This window comes from Sardina pilchardus, chromosome 12 (assembly GCF_963854185.1).
Source record: "Sardina pilchardus chromosome 12, fSarPil1.1, whole genome shotgun sequence".
Classification (NCBI taxonomy): domain Eukaryota; kingdom Metazoa; phylum Chordata; class Actinopteri; order Clupeiformes; family Clupeidae; genus Sardina; species Sardina pilchardus.
Genome location: NC_085005.1, coordinates 7,175,788 through 7,193,287, shown reverse-complemented (window position 1 = coordinate 7,193,287; position 17,500 = coordinate 7,175,788). Strand labels below are relative to the sequence as shown.

The window sequence follows — 17,500 nt, the reverse complement described above, 5'->3', positions numbered from 1 at the left end:
AAATACAAGGATGTTGTGTTGCATGTTTCTGAGGAAGGTTCTGGATAAATGTTTGTCAGCAGTTCAGTGTTCCCTGTAGCTCTGTTGCATGGTGTGTTGGGACTCGCTGAATGGTGTTTGGTGTTTATTGCAGTATTTTCAAATATACTCCCCCCCTGAAGGCACTTACATCAGTGGTTACTGGAGTTTTCTTCCATCTTGTATCTTGTCCAGTTGAAACCAGTGACTGAAATACCCATGGATTTATACTGTATGATGTAGTGGTTCTTAAAATAATCATCCATCAAAATTATCAATAATAATTGTTCTCATAAATGTTACATAGCCAGCACACCTGGGCCACCAATAATTACAAAATGCCTCATCAAGAAATGGAACCAGTGCTGTGGAAGGTTTTTCCCTGCACCAGGGAACTTCCTAAATGAGCGAAAACTAGAGATGAACTCTAAAAAGGCTCAAATATAAAATATCAAGAGGGTATCTACAGGTATTGTGTGTGTGTGTGTGTGTGTGTGTGTGTGTGTGTGTGTGTGTGTGTGTGTGTGTGTGTGTGTGTGTGTGTGTGTGTGTATGTGTGTGTGTGTGTGTGTGCATGTGTGGATATGTGTGATGTGTGTGTGCAGGGCTGGAATGGGACCCACTATTGCACAATCCTGGGAGTTAGTACTCTTCAATATGCATACTGTACCTTTTGAACTTAGTGCCATGGAGCACTGAAGGTGCACAACTGTAGGCCTACTCACAGGCTATCTGACTCACTGGTGAACAGAGGTGGCCAAGGAGCACATGATCTCTAAATTCACATACAAATACAAACAATTGTGAAAGAGACTCTGGGATTCAAAGTACAATTTCAAGTTATTCAAAGAAAGGGAACTACATAATGCTACATCTGTAACAGCACCAAACAATTACTGTATGTGTTAAGAGCTAGATTAACCAGATTGTGTTAGACCTAGTAACTAATTGTGTAAATTAGACCTAATCTATAGTATAACATATCTTCACAGTTACCACTATACACAGGACAACTTAAGCCTAGCAAATTAATAAGGAAGCTTTCTTTCCTGTTGCTGTAAATACAGGATTTCCAAAATTCTACGACTTTTTCCAGATGTCTCTGACAAAAAAACGGAACTTCCATGACCTATAGTAAATGGTAGACTAAAATGACTTCACCGTCCAAAGCTTTCAGGGCTGCCACATAGCTTTTTAGAATCGTTTTTTTTTTTTTTTTTTTTTGGAGCAGGAAATAAATGGGTATTGAAAGAAACAAGGTAAGCAGCTACAGTAGTAACGATAAAAGGCTAATGATTATCATGATTAAAAACACCAATGTTGCCTGGAAATACACTACACTGCTCCAAACAAATAAGGGAACACTTCAATCACACGTTGAATCAGCACTCTGACATTGTTTGGCGATGGGGTGATTATCTGATTTTGCAAGGACAACTGTCATTTGAGGAAGCATGCCACACGGCCAGTCCACCCCTGTGTATGTGTGTGTGTGTGTGAGAGAGAGAGAGAGAGAAAGACAGAGAGCTCCACCGATAAGGCAATGAGGAGACAATAAATAAATAAATATCATGAAACAGAATGACGAGGTAAAAGTAAACATTTTTGCACAGGGCCCATTACATACTGTAGGCTACTGTACTGTAGTCATGTCACTTCCTCCAGAAGTACTAGTGTATCTGATCTGCCCTCAGAGAGTCCTTTGTGTCACACTGGGACACTGGTCAGTGACTCACACACACTCACGTGGACAGTGAGTGAAGGTCTGTGTGAGAGTGTGTGTGTGTGTGTGTGTGTGTGTGTGTGTGTGTGTGTGGAAGTGAAACTCCAGTGGGATCGTCCTTGGGAGCCAGAGGACAGTCCCAGGTTACTCAAGTGGTCCAGCCCTCCTGTCAGACTGCCATTGTGAAACCGCTGGGTTAAAGGAAGTGCCCAGTCTGGTTTACTGGAACATGGTTTATAAGGCAGCCCTGTGAGAGGACCGTGTCTGTTGGTGCTCCGTGTGTGTGTGTGTGTGTGTGTGTGATACGATGAGGGGTCTGTTCAGGGGAGCGCTGCGGGCCCAGAGGCTCTGGGTGCAGGGTGGAGGCCCGAGGTGGGGTGCTGGTCACTGGCACTGGAGGACCGTCCACTCCTGCTCGGCACTGGTGTACCGAAAACACGGACCCGACCTAGACCAGCTGAGGTTGGTGCGTGTGTATGTGTGAGAGAGAGAGAGAGAGAGTGTGTGAGTGTGTGTGTGTGTGTGTGTGTGTGTGTGTGTGTGTGTGTGTGTGAGAGAGAGGGAGAGAGAGAGAGAGAGTGTGTGTGTGTATGTGAGTGGCTTTATGTATATGTATGGGTTTTGTTGTCCAGGTGATAGCAAAAACTGTTGATACAATAAGAAAAGGTTAAAGCTTTAAAAGCAGGAATACATTCACAGGCACTCTATGCCTTCGGTACTTGAAGAAAAAACGGCTGAACTCAGCTTCAACGTTTCATTTCCAGCTTTAATGATACTTCAGAGGTAGCAAGTCACCAAGGCTTTCTAGACGGTAAATTTACAGTGGGACCCTGACTTGAGTACACATGCTGAGGGGACTCTGTTGGGGCCTGATGGGAATGTATCCTCAGGACTGATCCAGAATCAGGATGTTTTTTTTTGTTTTTTTCTTATGAGTTAGTTTTGTCTGGGGATTTTATGACTATGTTAAAACATGTTGCTGTAATGATGACCGTAGTGATGTCAAACCTGTCCTGCCTGTAAGTCAGCGTTCTGAGGATCAGCTCAGGCTGATAATTTCTCACCCTACAGTACAGTAGTCTCTCTCAGTTTCTTGCATCTCAAATTGCAGGTCCAATTGAGCTACACTTGAGCACACTCCGCAGTAACTATTGTAAAAGATTCAGTGTGTACATTATGTCCCGTCTACCTACCTACTGTAAGTTATTATTGTAGTATTGTAGTCAGTAGTAGTATTGTAGACATTATAAAGGGCATGTATACATGAGATGTACTCTGAGCCTTGCTTTGGTTTTATTGTACTTTTAGAATGAATTGGTGCCAGTGATAGAAGTATGGGAGCTACAGAATGTCATACTAAACTACATATTGTTGCAGACAAAAATAAATGGGGCTTGCATTTGACAAATATTACATAAGCAATTAAATCCATGTAATCTCTGTTCGTTCATAGTGCAGCTAAGATGTACATCCCCTGCTATCTTAATGTTCCTATGTTGTCCACAAGGTGGCACTATTTTACACATACATGGCATTATTTCTACAGTACAGCTTGAGAGGCCTTTTAAATTGTACGCTATTATCTTTGATAAGGATTGAGCAGTGGGACTCGCCAGAGGTTGGCCCACACAGCGTAAGACTGCAGATGCTTGCTGCGCCCATCAATCCTGCAGACATAAATATGATGCAAGGTGAGGTACCACTTCACATGGAGATCGACACACTTAGAATAGTAATGAGAATGGTTCATTTTCTAAAGCATACTTTTAGAAGATAGAACATAGAACATAGCATTTCAATTCCATTATCTAATGTTGTTAAAATATAGCCAGAGCATAGTCATGCAGAAGGAATTTCATAAGTTGGTCATCATTTGTGTTTGTTTGGGATTGGCAGGAACCTACCCTATTCTCCCAGAATTCCCCGCGGTGGGTGGGAATGAGGGGGTGGGTGAGGTGGTGGAGGTGGGCGAGGAGGTCACCTCCGTGCGTGTAGGTGACTGGGTCTTACCTGTGGATGCTGGCTTTGGTGAGGAAGGAAATGATATGCTACAGATCAGAAGGCAACTCTCATTTAGGGCATTTTGGTCATTCTATAAATAGTTAGCAGTAAGTAGTACAACTGGCAAGTAGAGAAGACTCTAGAAAAGACAGTGTTGTTGAAATATCCACAAACCTGAGATAACATGACATTTCAAGGATATTTAATTGCTGTTCTTCCTATACTTACTTTGTTTGTGTGCCTGTGTGTGTGTGTGTGTGTGTGTGTGTGTGTGTGTGTGTGTGTGTGTGTGTGTGTGTGTGTGTGTGTGTGTGTGTGTGTGTGTGTGTGTGTGTGTGTGTGTGTGTGTGTAGGAACCTGGAGGACGGAGGTGGTGTGTGAGGCCACAGAGCTGCTGAAGGCCCCCAGTGATGTGTCTCTGCTGGGGGCCGCCACCATCGCAGTCAACCCCTGCACGGCCTACAGGATGCTGCACGACTTCCAGCAACTCAGCCCTGGTGTGTGCGTGTGTGTGTGTGTGTGTGTGTGTGTGTGTGTGTGTGTGTGTGTGTGTGTGTGTGTCTAGATGTGATCTGATCTAGACTGAAGCACACTCTTTCATCTGGTAAAGCGCAGTGCTGTGTAGCATACACAATGATCCTGTATCATTTCCATAACAGAGATTGTGTGTGTGCTGATTGTTGTATTCTGTCGCCCCGAGCACTTTGTCGTATGATGCGATGTACTTTGCCTTCTGTGTTTCATTTCATTTTATAAAATGAATTACATTTCATTATGGTGACAAACACCCAATTTCACCCAATATTATACTGTACAGAATGTTCTGTCTCTTGAAACATTATTTTACGTCCCGTCACTGAACCACAAGCCTAAAATTATCAAACAGTAAATATATTTTAAAAAATCGAAGATGGAGGTACTTCATATAATTTAGGTCATATCATTTAGTTTAAGTACTGTAGCTCTTTACTTGTGCCAACAGTGTTATCAGTGGATATCATGACTTTGGTACAGTATTTGAGTGTAAGTGATAACTGTGCATTGTGAACATGATAGTCAGTTTAAAAGTTGAAAATGTGTCGTTAGCTTAGCTCAGGGGTCGGCAACCCAAAATGTTCAAAGAGCCATTTTGGACCAAAAAAACAAAAAACAAATCTGTCTGGAGCCGCAAAAAATGAAAAGCCTTATGTAAGCCTTATATGAAGGTAACACAGGCTGTAAGTGTATATTATCTAGCCTATATTAGCCTAGGCCTACTATCAAAATGACTAAGTAGGCTACAACGAGGCTACATAATGAGCTTTCATGATTAATGTGTTTCCCTACAGCGCATCTCGGAGAGAATGACACACCACGTGACTACTCCGCTGGTGCTTTAAGTTCAACTTCGTGTAATCACCATCCGTGAACCGTTGTTTTCCACGTTTTAATATCTCTCAGGTTGCAACAAAATTTCTCCAGAAGTAGGCTACTGCAATCGCACTTTTTCTCTCAGTCCCAACTGGGTAGTCGGCTGTAAATGTAGCATGCCTTCCCTGAAAATGTCTTTCTAAATGTCTCTCTTTTTTGTTGCTCGCCAACTTCTCATTACAAAGCAAGCAAACATGCAGGCAATCCAATGGCAATGAAAGCAAATGATTCGGTCAATTCTGCCTTAAATTCTCTGATCTCATCGGCTCTCTTTTTCCCTTTGGGATCCATGGCATGGCCATGCTGACACCCGCCGGTTTGTTTACAACCACAGCCACCTGCATGGCACGGCGCCGCCCTGAAACGTGTGTCGCAGGCTATCAAATCTTCGTTGACAGAAATGTTGAACTTTAATATTTATTATGCACATTTTTACAACATTGGAAAACGTTAAGAATGTTTGTCCTGATACAGAAACCATATTAAAACAAACAAACAAACAAAAATCCCCCCATTCATTTTCATACATTTTTGAAGACGGTCAGGGAGCCACCAGGGTCGCGCTAAAGAGCCGCATGCGGCTCCAGAGCCGCAGGTTGCCGACCCCTGGCTTAGCTAGTCACTGATGGTGGTGTTTTAGGTGGTGTTCTAGTACTCATGCTTGTGTTGGGCTCATTGGCAGGGGACACGGTCATTCAGAATGGAGCGAACAGTGCAGTGGGGCAGGCAGTGATCCAAATTGCTGCGGCACTCGGCCTGAGGACCATCAACATCGTCCGAAACAGGTGCAGCTGCTCCCTCCCTCACACACACACACACACACACACACACACACACACACACACACACACACACACACGCACACACACACACACACACACACACACACACACACACACACACACACACACACACACACACATACACACACGTAAACACACACAGTACACAGTCACACACACACACACACACACACACACCCACACACATAAACACACACAGTACACAGTCACACACACACACACACACACACACACACACACACACACACACGTAAACACACACAGTCACACACACACACACACACACGCCTCTCAAGGGCACTCAAAGATAGCTGCAGCGTGTGTCACGCGGCCCAGGGACAAAGGCAGCAGAGGCTGGTGGCCCAGGGAGATGGCAGCTAGAGCAGGGGCTTGAGCTGGGGCTGGGGCTGAGGCTTGAGCTGGGGCTGGGGCTGGCCAGTTAATCAGAAGCCCCAGGGCCCTGGAGATACAGTGCAGGCTGCACTCTCCCGTTCCATCACTGTACAGGAGTGAATGAGAGTTTGGCGTTGCAGGCAATGCATACCAAATGGGCATCAATGCAGCTTTTTTTTTGTTCCGTTCACCTGCTTTTGTTTGCTGGCTAATCGATATTGGCTTTCTCCGTGGCTCTGAGCCAGTTTTCAAAGTGACTGTGCATTTGGTCATTCAAGCCTATCAGACAATCAAGGTGAAGATTTACTCTTCTACAGTAGAGGCAAATATCACAGCGGTTACCATAAATGACCTACATTTCCAATGGGATAAATAAAGTCTGTCTGCCTGCCTGCCTGCCTCTCTGTTTGTCTGCCAGCCTGTCTGTCCGTTTTTCCTCAGTGTGTCACTGTTTCGGCTGCAGTATCATACTGTAGTTGTAAGCTCACTCTGCCCTATGTGATTTGATGACTATGTGTGTCCACACTTAGGCCGAATTATGAGAGCCTCTCAGCAGAGCTAAAGGCCATGGGAGCAGACTATGTCCTCACAGAGGAGGAGTTACATAGGACAGGACTGGGCCACATATTACAGGTGAGAATACCCTTGAGTTCATCCAACAGACAAAACAATCTTATAGGTTTACTTTTTAATAATTTTGGAGATGGCATTGTTTTGTAATGCAAGTGTATGTTATAGATGTTATGTGTGTAAGGGGCTGTTCACACCAAGATCGACAACTGGAAAGATAAAAACGAAAAAATCAAATATTGCTGTAGCTTATATGAATGACAATGTCCACAAACAAATGATAACAAAAATGACATGAAGATACGATATCGTTTAGGATCACTTTCAGAGCGATTTTGAGAACGATAAAAAGATGACAGTCAATCAGAATCCATCAAACTATAGCCATCGCATCATCAGCTCGAGGAGAGACTCTCCTCATCATTGGTCAGTGGGGACTCATTTAAAGAGGAGATTGCTGTCTCTGTCTCTCTCTGTTCCAGGAGGTGCCACAGCCCAGGTTGGGCCTGAACTGTGTGGGTGGCCTGAGTGGAGGTCTGGTGCTGGCCCATCTGGAGTGAGTTTCATGCCCTCTTCATCAGGGGCGCCGCTTGGGGGGGCGGTGGGGGGTGGGGGGGTTGTAGGATGATTATAAGGGCCCAGCATTGACAGGGGGCCCCCTGCCCTCCGCTACCTGTCTCTCTCTGTCTTTCCCCTCCACTCTATACCAGCGCACCAGCACCTATCTTATATTCTCCCACATACTGTAACACGAATACTACAACTACACACTCACACGTGTGTGGTGCATCAACACACACTCTCGCTCTCTCTCTCTCACACACACACACACACACACACACACACACACACACACACACACACACACACACACACACACACACACACACACACACACACACACACACACACACACAGTTGCACATACACACTATCTTTCTTTACCATCCTTGCCAGCGCAGCGTCACCTGTCTGGTATTCTTTGTAGTGTTGAAAGGAACAAGCAAGTGTTTGCTTCTGTAAAAAAAAAAGAAAATGTCCCATGGAGCAGTGAGTGCAACAGCAACTCTTTGAAGGGCTCAAGTCCCTGATGTCTCCTCTGAAACTGCACCAAAAAATGTCAGCCGCTTTATGGAAGCAGATGGACTAAAAACCATTTGGGAGGCACTAAGCCAGATTTAGAGCCATTTTCCACCAATAATGTAAGAAAGAAAACAAGCATTTTCCAATGTGACTCTTTAAGATGGACGATAAAGCAGGCTTTTAGGGGATTATGTGTATGCTGAACGCAAGCTTGTGATTGGCTCCCCAGCTCTGGTGGGACTCTGGTGACATATGGTGGCATGGCCAAGAAGCCTCTTCAGATCCCTGCAGTGAGTTCAGTATACATTTCTGAATGTCATCCAAGTTTTTAACTGACAAATGCAGATATTGTGTTTTACATAGTTATTTTACATACAGTACACTATGCTAACATTATAATACATCACTAACACAATGCATTTGATGTGGACAGAAGTCTCTTATATTCAAAAACATCTCGCTAAAAGGATTCTGGATGACCCAGTGGAAAAGAAACAACCGGAAAGGTATGATTAAATAACCAATGTTCTCCTAATGCCTGTGGTCTCAATGGGTAGGGTTTATATCTGAAATCATTACATACAGCACATTATATAAAAATACAACCATTTTAGGTGTATTTCTTAGTATTATTTAACACAACCACCAGATGGCAGTATTACAACTTTACTATAGCCCACAACAAAGCCCAGGACAGACATACTGCTGAGTATTATATTAAGTTATGAGTATTACTCCTGCGAATGAGTACTGTACTCCTATACTGTATAAAAACATTGTGGGCCATGATTTCTTCTGTGTGTGTGTGTGTGTGTGTGTGTGTGTGTTCTTCAGATCTGCACCTGCTGCAGTCTATGGTAGATGCCCTGTGTGCCATGCTGAGGAGTGGTCAGCTCAGCCCTCCCAGTTGCGTCCTGGTCCCATTCCAGCAGTACACACAAGCCCTACGGGCCACGGTGCAGCCGCACCAGCCCAAACAAGTGCTGCTCATGCACTGAAGATGGACATACACACTACAAGTCTCCCTCTAAACACACACACACACACACACACATTCTCTAAACACACTCCCACACACACACTCATTCCACACTCGCACTCTAAACACACTAACACAAGTGCGCACACACACACATAAACATGTGGACAGACTTACACTCACACATACACAACTATAGCCATGTGGGAGGCACCAGTTTGGTGTGATGTGTCAAAGAGTCACCCAATGGTCAGATTATGTATATTGAGTAATTACAGATTTATTTACAAAAACAATTGTAGTGGTCATTCTCAGCATCAGATACAGTACAGTTCATCTGGGATACACTTAATAACAATCCTATTCACAGTGTAAAGCTTCAACTTGTATTGTCTGTATTTATATATGTATATATATATAAAAAATCATCTGGTTGAAAAAATGTTCATTCAGTGTTTTAAACACTAGGGCAATGTCTTCCCTTGCACTGAAGTCAAATCACAAGTCACTGAAATTAAATGGAAAATACATTTTTTAGATTTTAAAGCAACAAAACAATTCCCTCCTTTGAAAAGTACCTTGTGGGACTCCGTAGTGCTTGTCCGCTAAGTGCTGACTTGGAAACTCTGATTTGGGTTGACACATCCCATAATGACTCTGCGTGAAGGCAGTTCGGTTGCCACGGAAACAAGCGGACACCATTGTTGTGGGGAAATAAAGAGTTGTGACACCCCACATCAGGTTTATAAAAATAACCCTGATTCACAGCAAAAAAAAGAGAAGTCCACCTCCAGTCCAGTACCTTCAAATTCCCTGGAAACTGCTGCACAAGTGCTCGGATAGAGGCATCTATCTGAGGCCCTCCCACTGGCTAGCGCTACATTTGGCAGGGGGTGTTAAAGAGAGCAATGATAATATGATAGTTTTGTCATATTTTGTTGTAAATTCATTGAATGCTAGTGATGAAGATGAGTTGTTATTGCAAGTAGTACAACTGGACGAGACAAACAATCATACGGCAGTGACAAAAGGAGATGTTATGAAATGCAATAAGACCAATAAATAATGATATATTTAGTCATACAAAAAGCACATAAAGTGGTTCATGTTAAAGGATGAGAGAATTTTGGTTAAAAGGATGATTTTGATTGCTTGCAAAGCACATTTATCCTATGGAGACCATATCTACACTACCTTGCAATGTATTATGCCATATTTGTTCACTGAAGAGTAATTCGCTCAAACGGCAACTCAGTATCAGATACGCATAATGTGATGTTAAATACAGTTGATGTTTGTAAATAGGACTCTCAGTTTCCCATTGTTTGTTTCATAGTAAGCCACACGATTGTAAAATCATACAAGACCGCTTCTGAAATAGCAGCTTCAAACCAAAAGGAGAATGCTTGCCTCGTTTTGGTGACCACTACACTTTTAAAAATATTAATACATCCCAAAATTAGCAAGGTAAGCCTAGTGGTCATAGATAAAGCTTACAGGCTTACTCTCGCTTACTCTCTGAATCATATATAACCTATATAACCCCACCGCACTGCCAACATCGTTAAGTTGAACTTATGTGGCAAAACAAATTGCACACTAAAGTATATTCATGATTCTTTTTTTTTCTTCTGAGAACAGTGGTGTAGATTGGTATTACCACAATCTACTAATGCACTGAATCACCGCAAATATAAAAGGTGCAATGATAGGCAGTTTTTGTCCAAAAAATGCTTATATGTCTGTGGAATTTTGGTTCAGTTGTTTTCCACAGCCAATCCATTTTCATAACAATAACCAAACACTGCACCTCCGAGTCAAACTGAGCTAATCACTAAGACAACGGATACAAAAAGGTCAGCGAGTGACCCTGACAGGTGTCTAAGGGGCATACGTGGGTAGCCAAGTCAAACTGATCTGAAGAGAACTGGTAGAGAATTCTATTCTGCCACCCTTGTATCTGCTGGTTCCACAATTTGGATAAGAAAAAAACTGGGTATGTGACTGGCCCCTGACACACTGCATAGACAGCCCAGACAGACTTTATGAAAGCAGAGCCCAGTTTACAAAACTACGACTAGATACTGCATTTTCATTGAAGGCTTGCTGTGAAAACACATGACCTTGGCTTCCCTCCAAGGTCCACCAGAATTGAAGAACTCTTGCCCCCCCCCCCCCCCCCCCCTCATCCCTAGCCCTGTTTGAGTTACATATTCCCTTTCATGTGTGGACTCCGCGCCCTTCTCCTCCCCCCGTGAGATCCTCCTCCTGGACGTAGCGCTGGCGAAGAGGAGGAAGAGGAAGAGGAGCAGGAACAGGAGGAGGAGGAAGAGGAGGGCTGCTAGCGCTGGGTGGCTCTGATCACCCACTCGGCGCTGGGGTTGAGCTCCAGCAGGGCCTTCATGTAGGCCTCCTCGTCCAGACAGCGCTCCTCTGCACACAACAACACACACACATCAGCCACCCAAAACACACTTACAGTCATTCCCCGCATATAAGCCGCATTGTGGATAAGCCGCAGGGCAATGTTTTATGCAAGTTAAAATAAACAAAACCATATTAACACCATATTAACTGCGCCGGTGTATTAACCTCATAGCGGGAGAAATTTTGCAAAATCAATGTATAAGCCGCGGCTAATAGTCGGGGAATTACGGGTAGTGCCCCGTGAGCCATAACGACTGAGCACTTCTGTAATGCCATGGGCACTTCCTCAATCCATCAAATACACAGTGCTACAGCCCCACACACAGACACTACTCAAATGTGGAAAAAACGCTGAAATTCACACTTTACTAAACACTTTACTGCTGAATGAAGGTTACGGAGTCTGTGTGTTCATGTGACTGACATAATGTGAGGCTGTATGATACTTTTGAATCGTGGAATCATTCTGGTCAGAAAATACTCGACTAAGGGTGCAACTTCACGAACACAGAACCAAAGTAGCATGCTGGGTAACCTGAAGGCAGCAACCCTTTAAACAAATCCGTTTATTACTATTCTGCCCCCGACCGAATCTCCATTCTGAACCAAGCCCATGAACTGATTTGGCTCAGGGCAACAGGAGAAGATGACGCGGCAGGACTTTTCATTTTTACAATATTAATCTGGAGGACTGAAATTGGGACATAAACAAACATCCCAGTTTCACGCCCCAAAGGCAAGAAAAAGCTGCTGCCTCTTTAGTTTGGAAGGGGGGGGGGGGGGGGGGGGGATGAAACCAAGCACGTGACAGATTGCATGCCTCCAGTCAGATCCCACAGCACACTCCCACATGGAGCGGAGAGGAATTTCATTCAGATGGGCACTTACTGATGTTCCCTCCGATCTCATACAGACTCAGGTCCTCCCTCTTCACAGACAACGAGCTGCAAAGCAAGAACAGAGACAGGGCTTCAGTTAACACTGGACCAAACAACACACAAAATGCTCACATAATTTCAAAAACAACACACAAAACACACACACATGTAAAAATGAAAGAGTAAGTAGTAAGAATGAACTAAAAGTCCATTATCTTTCTAAGCGACCTTGAGTGTGACAGAGGCACAAAATAAATAAAACATATTATTGTTTATAATCATTCATATTCCCTATCTCTTTGCTCCAAAATTCTTTACAGCGTACGGCATTTTAAAAGGAAGTAAGTTACACTAGTTAGCCTGCAGCTAAAAGGAAGTTATAGGCTAACTGGTCTAACCCACTTCCAGTGTATTATGCTAAGCTAGGCTAACTGGTCTAACCCACTTCCAATGTCTTATTCTAAGCTAGGCTAACAGCGTCAGACTGGATTATTGCACACACACACACACACACAGAAGAGAAAGGCATGTGTCCTATTATTTAGTTCGGGGGTAAAAACCATGGCGTGTTCCTTAAACACTAAAGACCTTTGCCTGGCTAATACATACATATTAAACAACTTGCAGGGGCATAAAAGTCAATTGTGCTGACACTGTATCTTTTAGTTGTTGTGCTCAGGGAGACAGTAGGCTAGTATGAGGGAGCAGGAGTCCCTCGGGGGCGTGAGCGTCATGTGACAAACGCACAGTGTCACCCTCGGCGATTATGACAAACGACAAACTTCATGGGCCGCCTCATGGGGCAGTCGGGGGCGTCGCTCCTCATGTCATGCCGCATCACCACAGCGGAGGTACAGTACAGTACTGCTGGGCTGGCCACGGATGGGCTGACAGATAGACTTGAGCGCAGTTACAGACACACACGTGAAGTGTGAACACACACACACACACACACACACACATAGAATACCAATGCACAGTCCCACATAATGTGACACTGTCTGCCACTTCAACTACACACTCACATGTGTGGTGGGCTTGTAGCCATGTACACACACACACACACACACACACACACACACACCGAATACCAACGCTCACTTCCACATACTGTACTGTAACACTACCACTACAACTACACACATGTGTGGTGGACATGTACACACACACACACACACACACACACTCACACGTCTAACACCATAATAAAGCTGTGTGCAACTCCAGACTGAAGTCAAATAACTCCATACAGTAATGATGTAATTGAGGTCTTGACTTCAGTCAAAAGAATGCATAACAATAATATAACCACGTGGGCATAACAATAACGCAATTACATGGCAATGCCAGTAATACAATCAGGCTGCATAAATGGGTACAAATTGGCATTTGCTGCGAGTGGTTCTGCTGTTGTGCGCAAAATTGAGTTCTGAGCAAACATAGTGTTTTATTTAATTGCGGTCAGGTTTCCTGGTGCCAATAATGTTGATGCAAAACAAGATTTGAAATAACAAAATGGATTTGAAGCAATTACCACCACAAAGTGTTCTACTTCTGGGGGGGAACCGAGGACATAACTGGACCTTCAAAAAGAACTGTGCATGAAGCAGAATGGTAACGGATTACTGATGATTCCCTTCCTAAATCAAAAATATGAAAGTATGCATGTGATGATAAGTATGATTGTGTACCACTGAGATCTAATTCTCAAAGTTCAAATATGTCCTGTATTACTGTGGGATAAAAACGTTATTAAAAATAGTAAATAAAATAAAAAAAATAATTGTTTATAAAACAATGTGCCGTGGCCCGACTGACTGCAGTGTCCGTACCACATTTGGGTCCAAGTGTCCACGGGCACCCGGGTTTGAATCTGACCAGCGGTCATTTCCTCAATCGGTCCCACCCCATCGCTCTCTCCCACTCACTTACTGACACTCTTTACTATTCTATTTGAACGAAGGCAAAAATCCATGAATATATAAAATGATTCTAAGAAATTATATCTATTCCTCTTGTATTATCATTGCTAAGACAGCCACATTAAAGTGAAAAAAGCTGTTGCAGTAGAGTACATTCTCTGAGAATTAGAAATTCATTAGACCAAATATATCATATCATACTAACATGCCATACTTTAAGGCATGCATACAGTACCAAATCCTACTCAAATGGGAGCAGTAGTCTAAGCTAGTTAATAAAACCCCTTGATATTAGCAAGTAGAAAGAGACAAGCCTACACACACAAAACAAATTCAGACACAATTGCTCTTACAAAAACGCACACATCTCAAGATAGCATCTACGCTACGCGACCGCTGAATATAATTAGCGCTAACATTTTTGGGGGCCTCAGCTCTGGAGCCATTTTCTGCATTGTGACAGAGCTGACCTCACACAGTAGGCCAGCGTTGAGGCAGCCATGTCTAATGACTGTTTAGCGTAATTTCAGATAGCATCTAACCTCTCCTGACTCACGACAAGCGCTCGGCCGGGCGGTGGGAGGATAATGACCAGGTGTAATTACCAGCATGTGAGGGGAGAGGCTCACCTATCCTACAGCAGCACTCTGGATGGGCCGGAGATGCTAACGCTAATTACATGGTCTAGCATTTTACTGGAATTGACACACATGCATATTAATAGTCATAACAGAGTGTCACAGTCATGTTTGGTTGGGGTGATAACCAAAGGCGCTGACTCAATTGTTTAGTTTAGTTTAATTTCATTTAATTTAACACTTTCTCTTTGTGTTTGTCTTCATGGTAATGCATATGCTAAATATGGGACATAATCTGTCTGGCATTGAAGGTAAACAAAAAATAGCAAATGGTCTTTGACCTCAAACCATGATTAAATGCTTTATAGTTTATCACACAACGCTCTCTAGGAGAAAGTGCACTTTCCCCAGCGTGATACAATACAGGAGCACCATGCTACTGAAGTCTAAAATATTCCACAAGGTCATTGCTAAATCTGACGTTGATCTTATTAGGCCTCAGTGTCCTCAACAGACCAATTAGAAATGTTTCTCTGCTGTCCAAGTAGGGTATCTACTACTGATGAGTAATATCACAGAACTTGTGTACGTTTGGTTGTAGGTTTTTTGGGGGGGTTTTTTTGGGGGGGGCATACTATTGGGTGTGGAGGGGAGGCTGGGCTCACCTGTCCTGGCTGAGGAAGCGGGCGAGGATGTCTGACGCCTGCAGATCCTCCGTCAGCTGCACGGCCATGGACACCTTGGAGAACTCAGGAGCCTGCACCCTGATGAACCCTTGGGTGCTGTCGTTCTACACACACACACACATACACACACACACACACACACACACACAGACCATATTTACAACTTGCAGCAGCAAGTTTAGCATCTTAAAAGGCTTAATTGACTTTCATGATGTTTGTTTACAGCTGTTCTGTTGGAATACCCTTCATTATGCAATTGCCTCATATGTTCCTATTACACAACTTGTCAGAAGGGAGAATATCAGTGGCAATGCCCTGTGTGTCCACTAGATGTCACAAGGAAGCCATTTTGTGGACCTGCCTTTGTGAGCTGCAGAAGGCCAACAACACTGAAGTCAATATAACTTCAGTCACAAAATCGAACCTTAATTCAGTCACCCGACTGGGTTAACCGTAGGGTGGCTGAGTTAAACTGAAAAACCCTTAGTTAATACACACACACACACACACACACACACACACACACACACACACACATCACCTTCCTGAATACCCAGAACAGGTGCTAATCTGTTTCCGTGGCGTTACATGTTCTCTTTATTTCTGTTCTCTTCCTCCCTTCCCTCCCTCCCTCTCTCTACAAGACTGCCAGTAACGAAGTGCCCTTTCTCTTACCCTTAACCCCCCCCCCCCTCTCTCTCTCTCTCTCCATCCGTCCATCTCATCCCTCCGTACTGTATGTCTCACCTCTGTGGCGCTGCGCTCCTGTTTGTCGGGCTTGTCGCGGTCCTGGGTGGCGGTCATCTTCTTGAGTAGCCTCTTCATGCCCTTCTCCCTGCTGGCCTTCTTCTGGATCTGCTTCTCCGTGTTCTGCTTTCGCACCTGGTTGATGATGAACTTGGGGATCTGACAGAGAGAGAGAGAGAGAGAGAGGTGATCTTGACATTATACCTCTCTAGTGACCACGTCTTTAGAAAACATGACGTCTACACTTATACTTTTTTTGTACAAGATGACTTTATGACACATCCATTTGGCCTGGTGAAAAACAGACATTTCAAAAGGCAAACAAAACCTGACGTCAACACTAGAATATTAGAAGAGTCCAGCAACGTCCTCATAATTCTGCATGCCTTAATACTGTAAGCAACTGGTGAGTGAGTGAATGAATGAATGAATGAGAATGAATGAATGAATGAATGAATGAATGAATGAATGAATAAATGCCACTAGACATCAAAAGGCAGCCTTCCCAGGCATCAACAGAAAAGTGAGTTGCTTTTTCAGCTACTCTGCACAGAGAAAACAACTCCACTTTGCTGTAGACTCTTGCTGTCGACTCTGCTGACTACAGAGGAAGGAGGTAATATATGATGTTTCATCTGAAATAGACCTACAGCTGAGGGTGGTGTTTTGATGCTCACTGTCCATGAAGGTAGATTGTACAGGGAAATATTTGCTGTGTTTTGACCACAGAGGCAAAACTGTAATTGTACTGCTTACTGTCCATAGAAGTAGGTCTTTTGCCTGCACATACTGTACTGTTACATACAGCCATGACTGGTGTACATGCCAACTTGGCCAGGGCAGTAGAGGCACCAATTTTTTAAAAATCTCTGTAAAAATAATGCAGCTTCTGTTTGACTTTGCTTAACATAAACATTTCACAAGAAGGCTGCAGAGGCTGACTCCAGTCACATGACCAATGCCTTCTGAGCAGATGTGAAGTATAAGAATAAAACAATACAGATTATTTTTTAATGCTTCCTGATATTACAAACTTCTTGTTTCTAAATAAACCTCAGTAGCAAGATATTAAATAGCAGTTTTGCTGCAGTCCAATTCATCACTTTATTAAATGCAGTACAATACATTACTTTAATGTTTACAGTATATCTGGGCTACTGGTGTGTGTTGAGTCTTCTCAGAGTTACATTTACTGTACTGTGTGTGAATGCAAACAGCAAAAGCCCTAGAAACTGTGTAATTGTAAGAGTAGCCTCTCCAGTTAGTGGCTAGAACTGTGTTT

At 43.5% G+C, this 17,500-nt stretch overlaps 3 protein-coding genes across 3 annotated transcripts in view; 2 read left to right on the top strand and 1 right to left on the bottom strand.

Moving 5' to 3' along the window:
- Nucleotides 1-256, top strand: part of lama2 (laminin, alpha 2) — a 163,835-nt gene extending 163,579 nt beyond the window's left edge. Inside the window, exon 65 of the mRNA XM_062550527.1 lies at nucleotides 1-256. This exon is cut by the window's left edge and continues 353 nt beyond it. The gene's annotated coding sequence lies outside the window, so the exon portion shown is untranslated.
- A 1,713-nt stretch (nucleotides 257-1,969) lies between these two features.
- On the top strand, nucleotides 1,970-10,731 carry LOC134097613 (enoyl-[acyl-carrier-protein] reductase, mitochondrial). The gene is made up of 10 exons (XM_062550536.1): nucleotides 1,970-2,203; nucleotides 3,335-3,432; nucleotides 3,638-3,769; nucleotides 4,096-4,239; nucleotides 5,835-5,937; nucleotides 6,879-6,981; nucleotides 7,401-7,474; nucleotides 8,231-8,291; nucleotides 8,435-8,507; nucleotides 8,836-10,731. Exons 1-10 carry the CDS (start codon nucleotides 2,049-2,051, stop codon nucleotides 8,997-8,999), a joined length of 1,107 nt encoding a protein of 368 aa, XP_062406520.1. The 5' UTR covers nucleotides 1,970-2,048; the 3' UTR covers nucleotides 9,000-10,731.
- A 29-nt stretch (nucleotides 10,732-10,760) lies between these two features.
- arhgap18 (Rho GTPase activating protein 18) overlaps nucleotides 10,761-17,500 on the bottom strand; it is a 27,708-nt gene continuing 20,968 nt past the window's right edge. The window contains exons 12-15 of the mRNA XM_062550535.1: nucleotides 16,219-16,377; nucleotides 15,451-15,575; nucleotides 12,296-12,351; nucleotides 10,761-11,413 (exon numbers count right to left, since the gene is read on the bottom strand). Coding sequence (XP_062406519.1) covers nucleotides 11,322-11,413; nucleotides 12,296-12,351; nucleotides 15,451-15,575; nucleotides 16,219-16,377 — 432 coding nt within the window. The 3' untranslated portion in view covers nucleotides 10,761-11,321. The remainder of the gene's footprint in view (nucleotides 11,414-12,295; nucleotides 12,352-15,450; nucleotides 15,576-16,218; nucleotides 16,378-17,500) is intronic.

Bases quoted from the DNA above. Each gene is read 5' to 3' on its own strand.
- LOC134097613 (XM_062550536.1), top strand. From the start codon at position 2,049: ATGAGGGGTCTGTTCAGGGGAGCGCTGCGGGCCCAGAGGCTCTGGGTG. The intron at 6,982-7,400 runs GTGAGAATACCC...TCTCTGTTCCAG, and splicing joins GACTGGGCCACATATTACAG to GAGGTGCCACAGCCCAGGTT. The intron at 8,508-8,835 runs GTATGATTAAAT...TGTGTTCTTCAG, and splicing joins GAAAAGAAACAACCGGAAAG to ATCTGCACCTGCTGCAGTCT.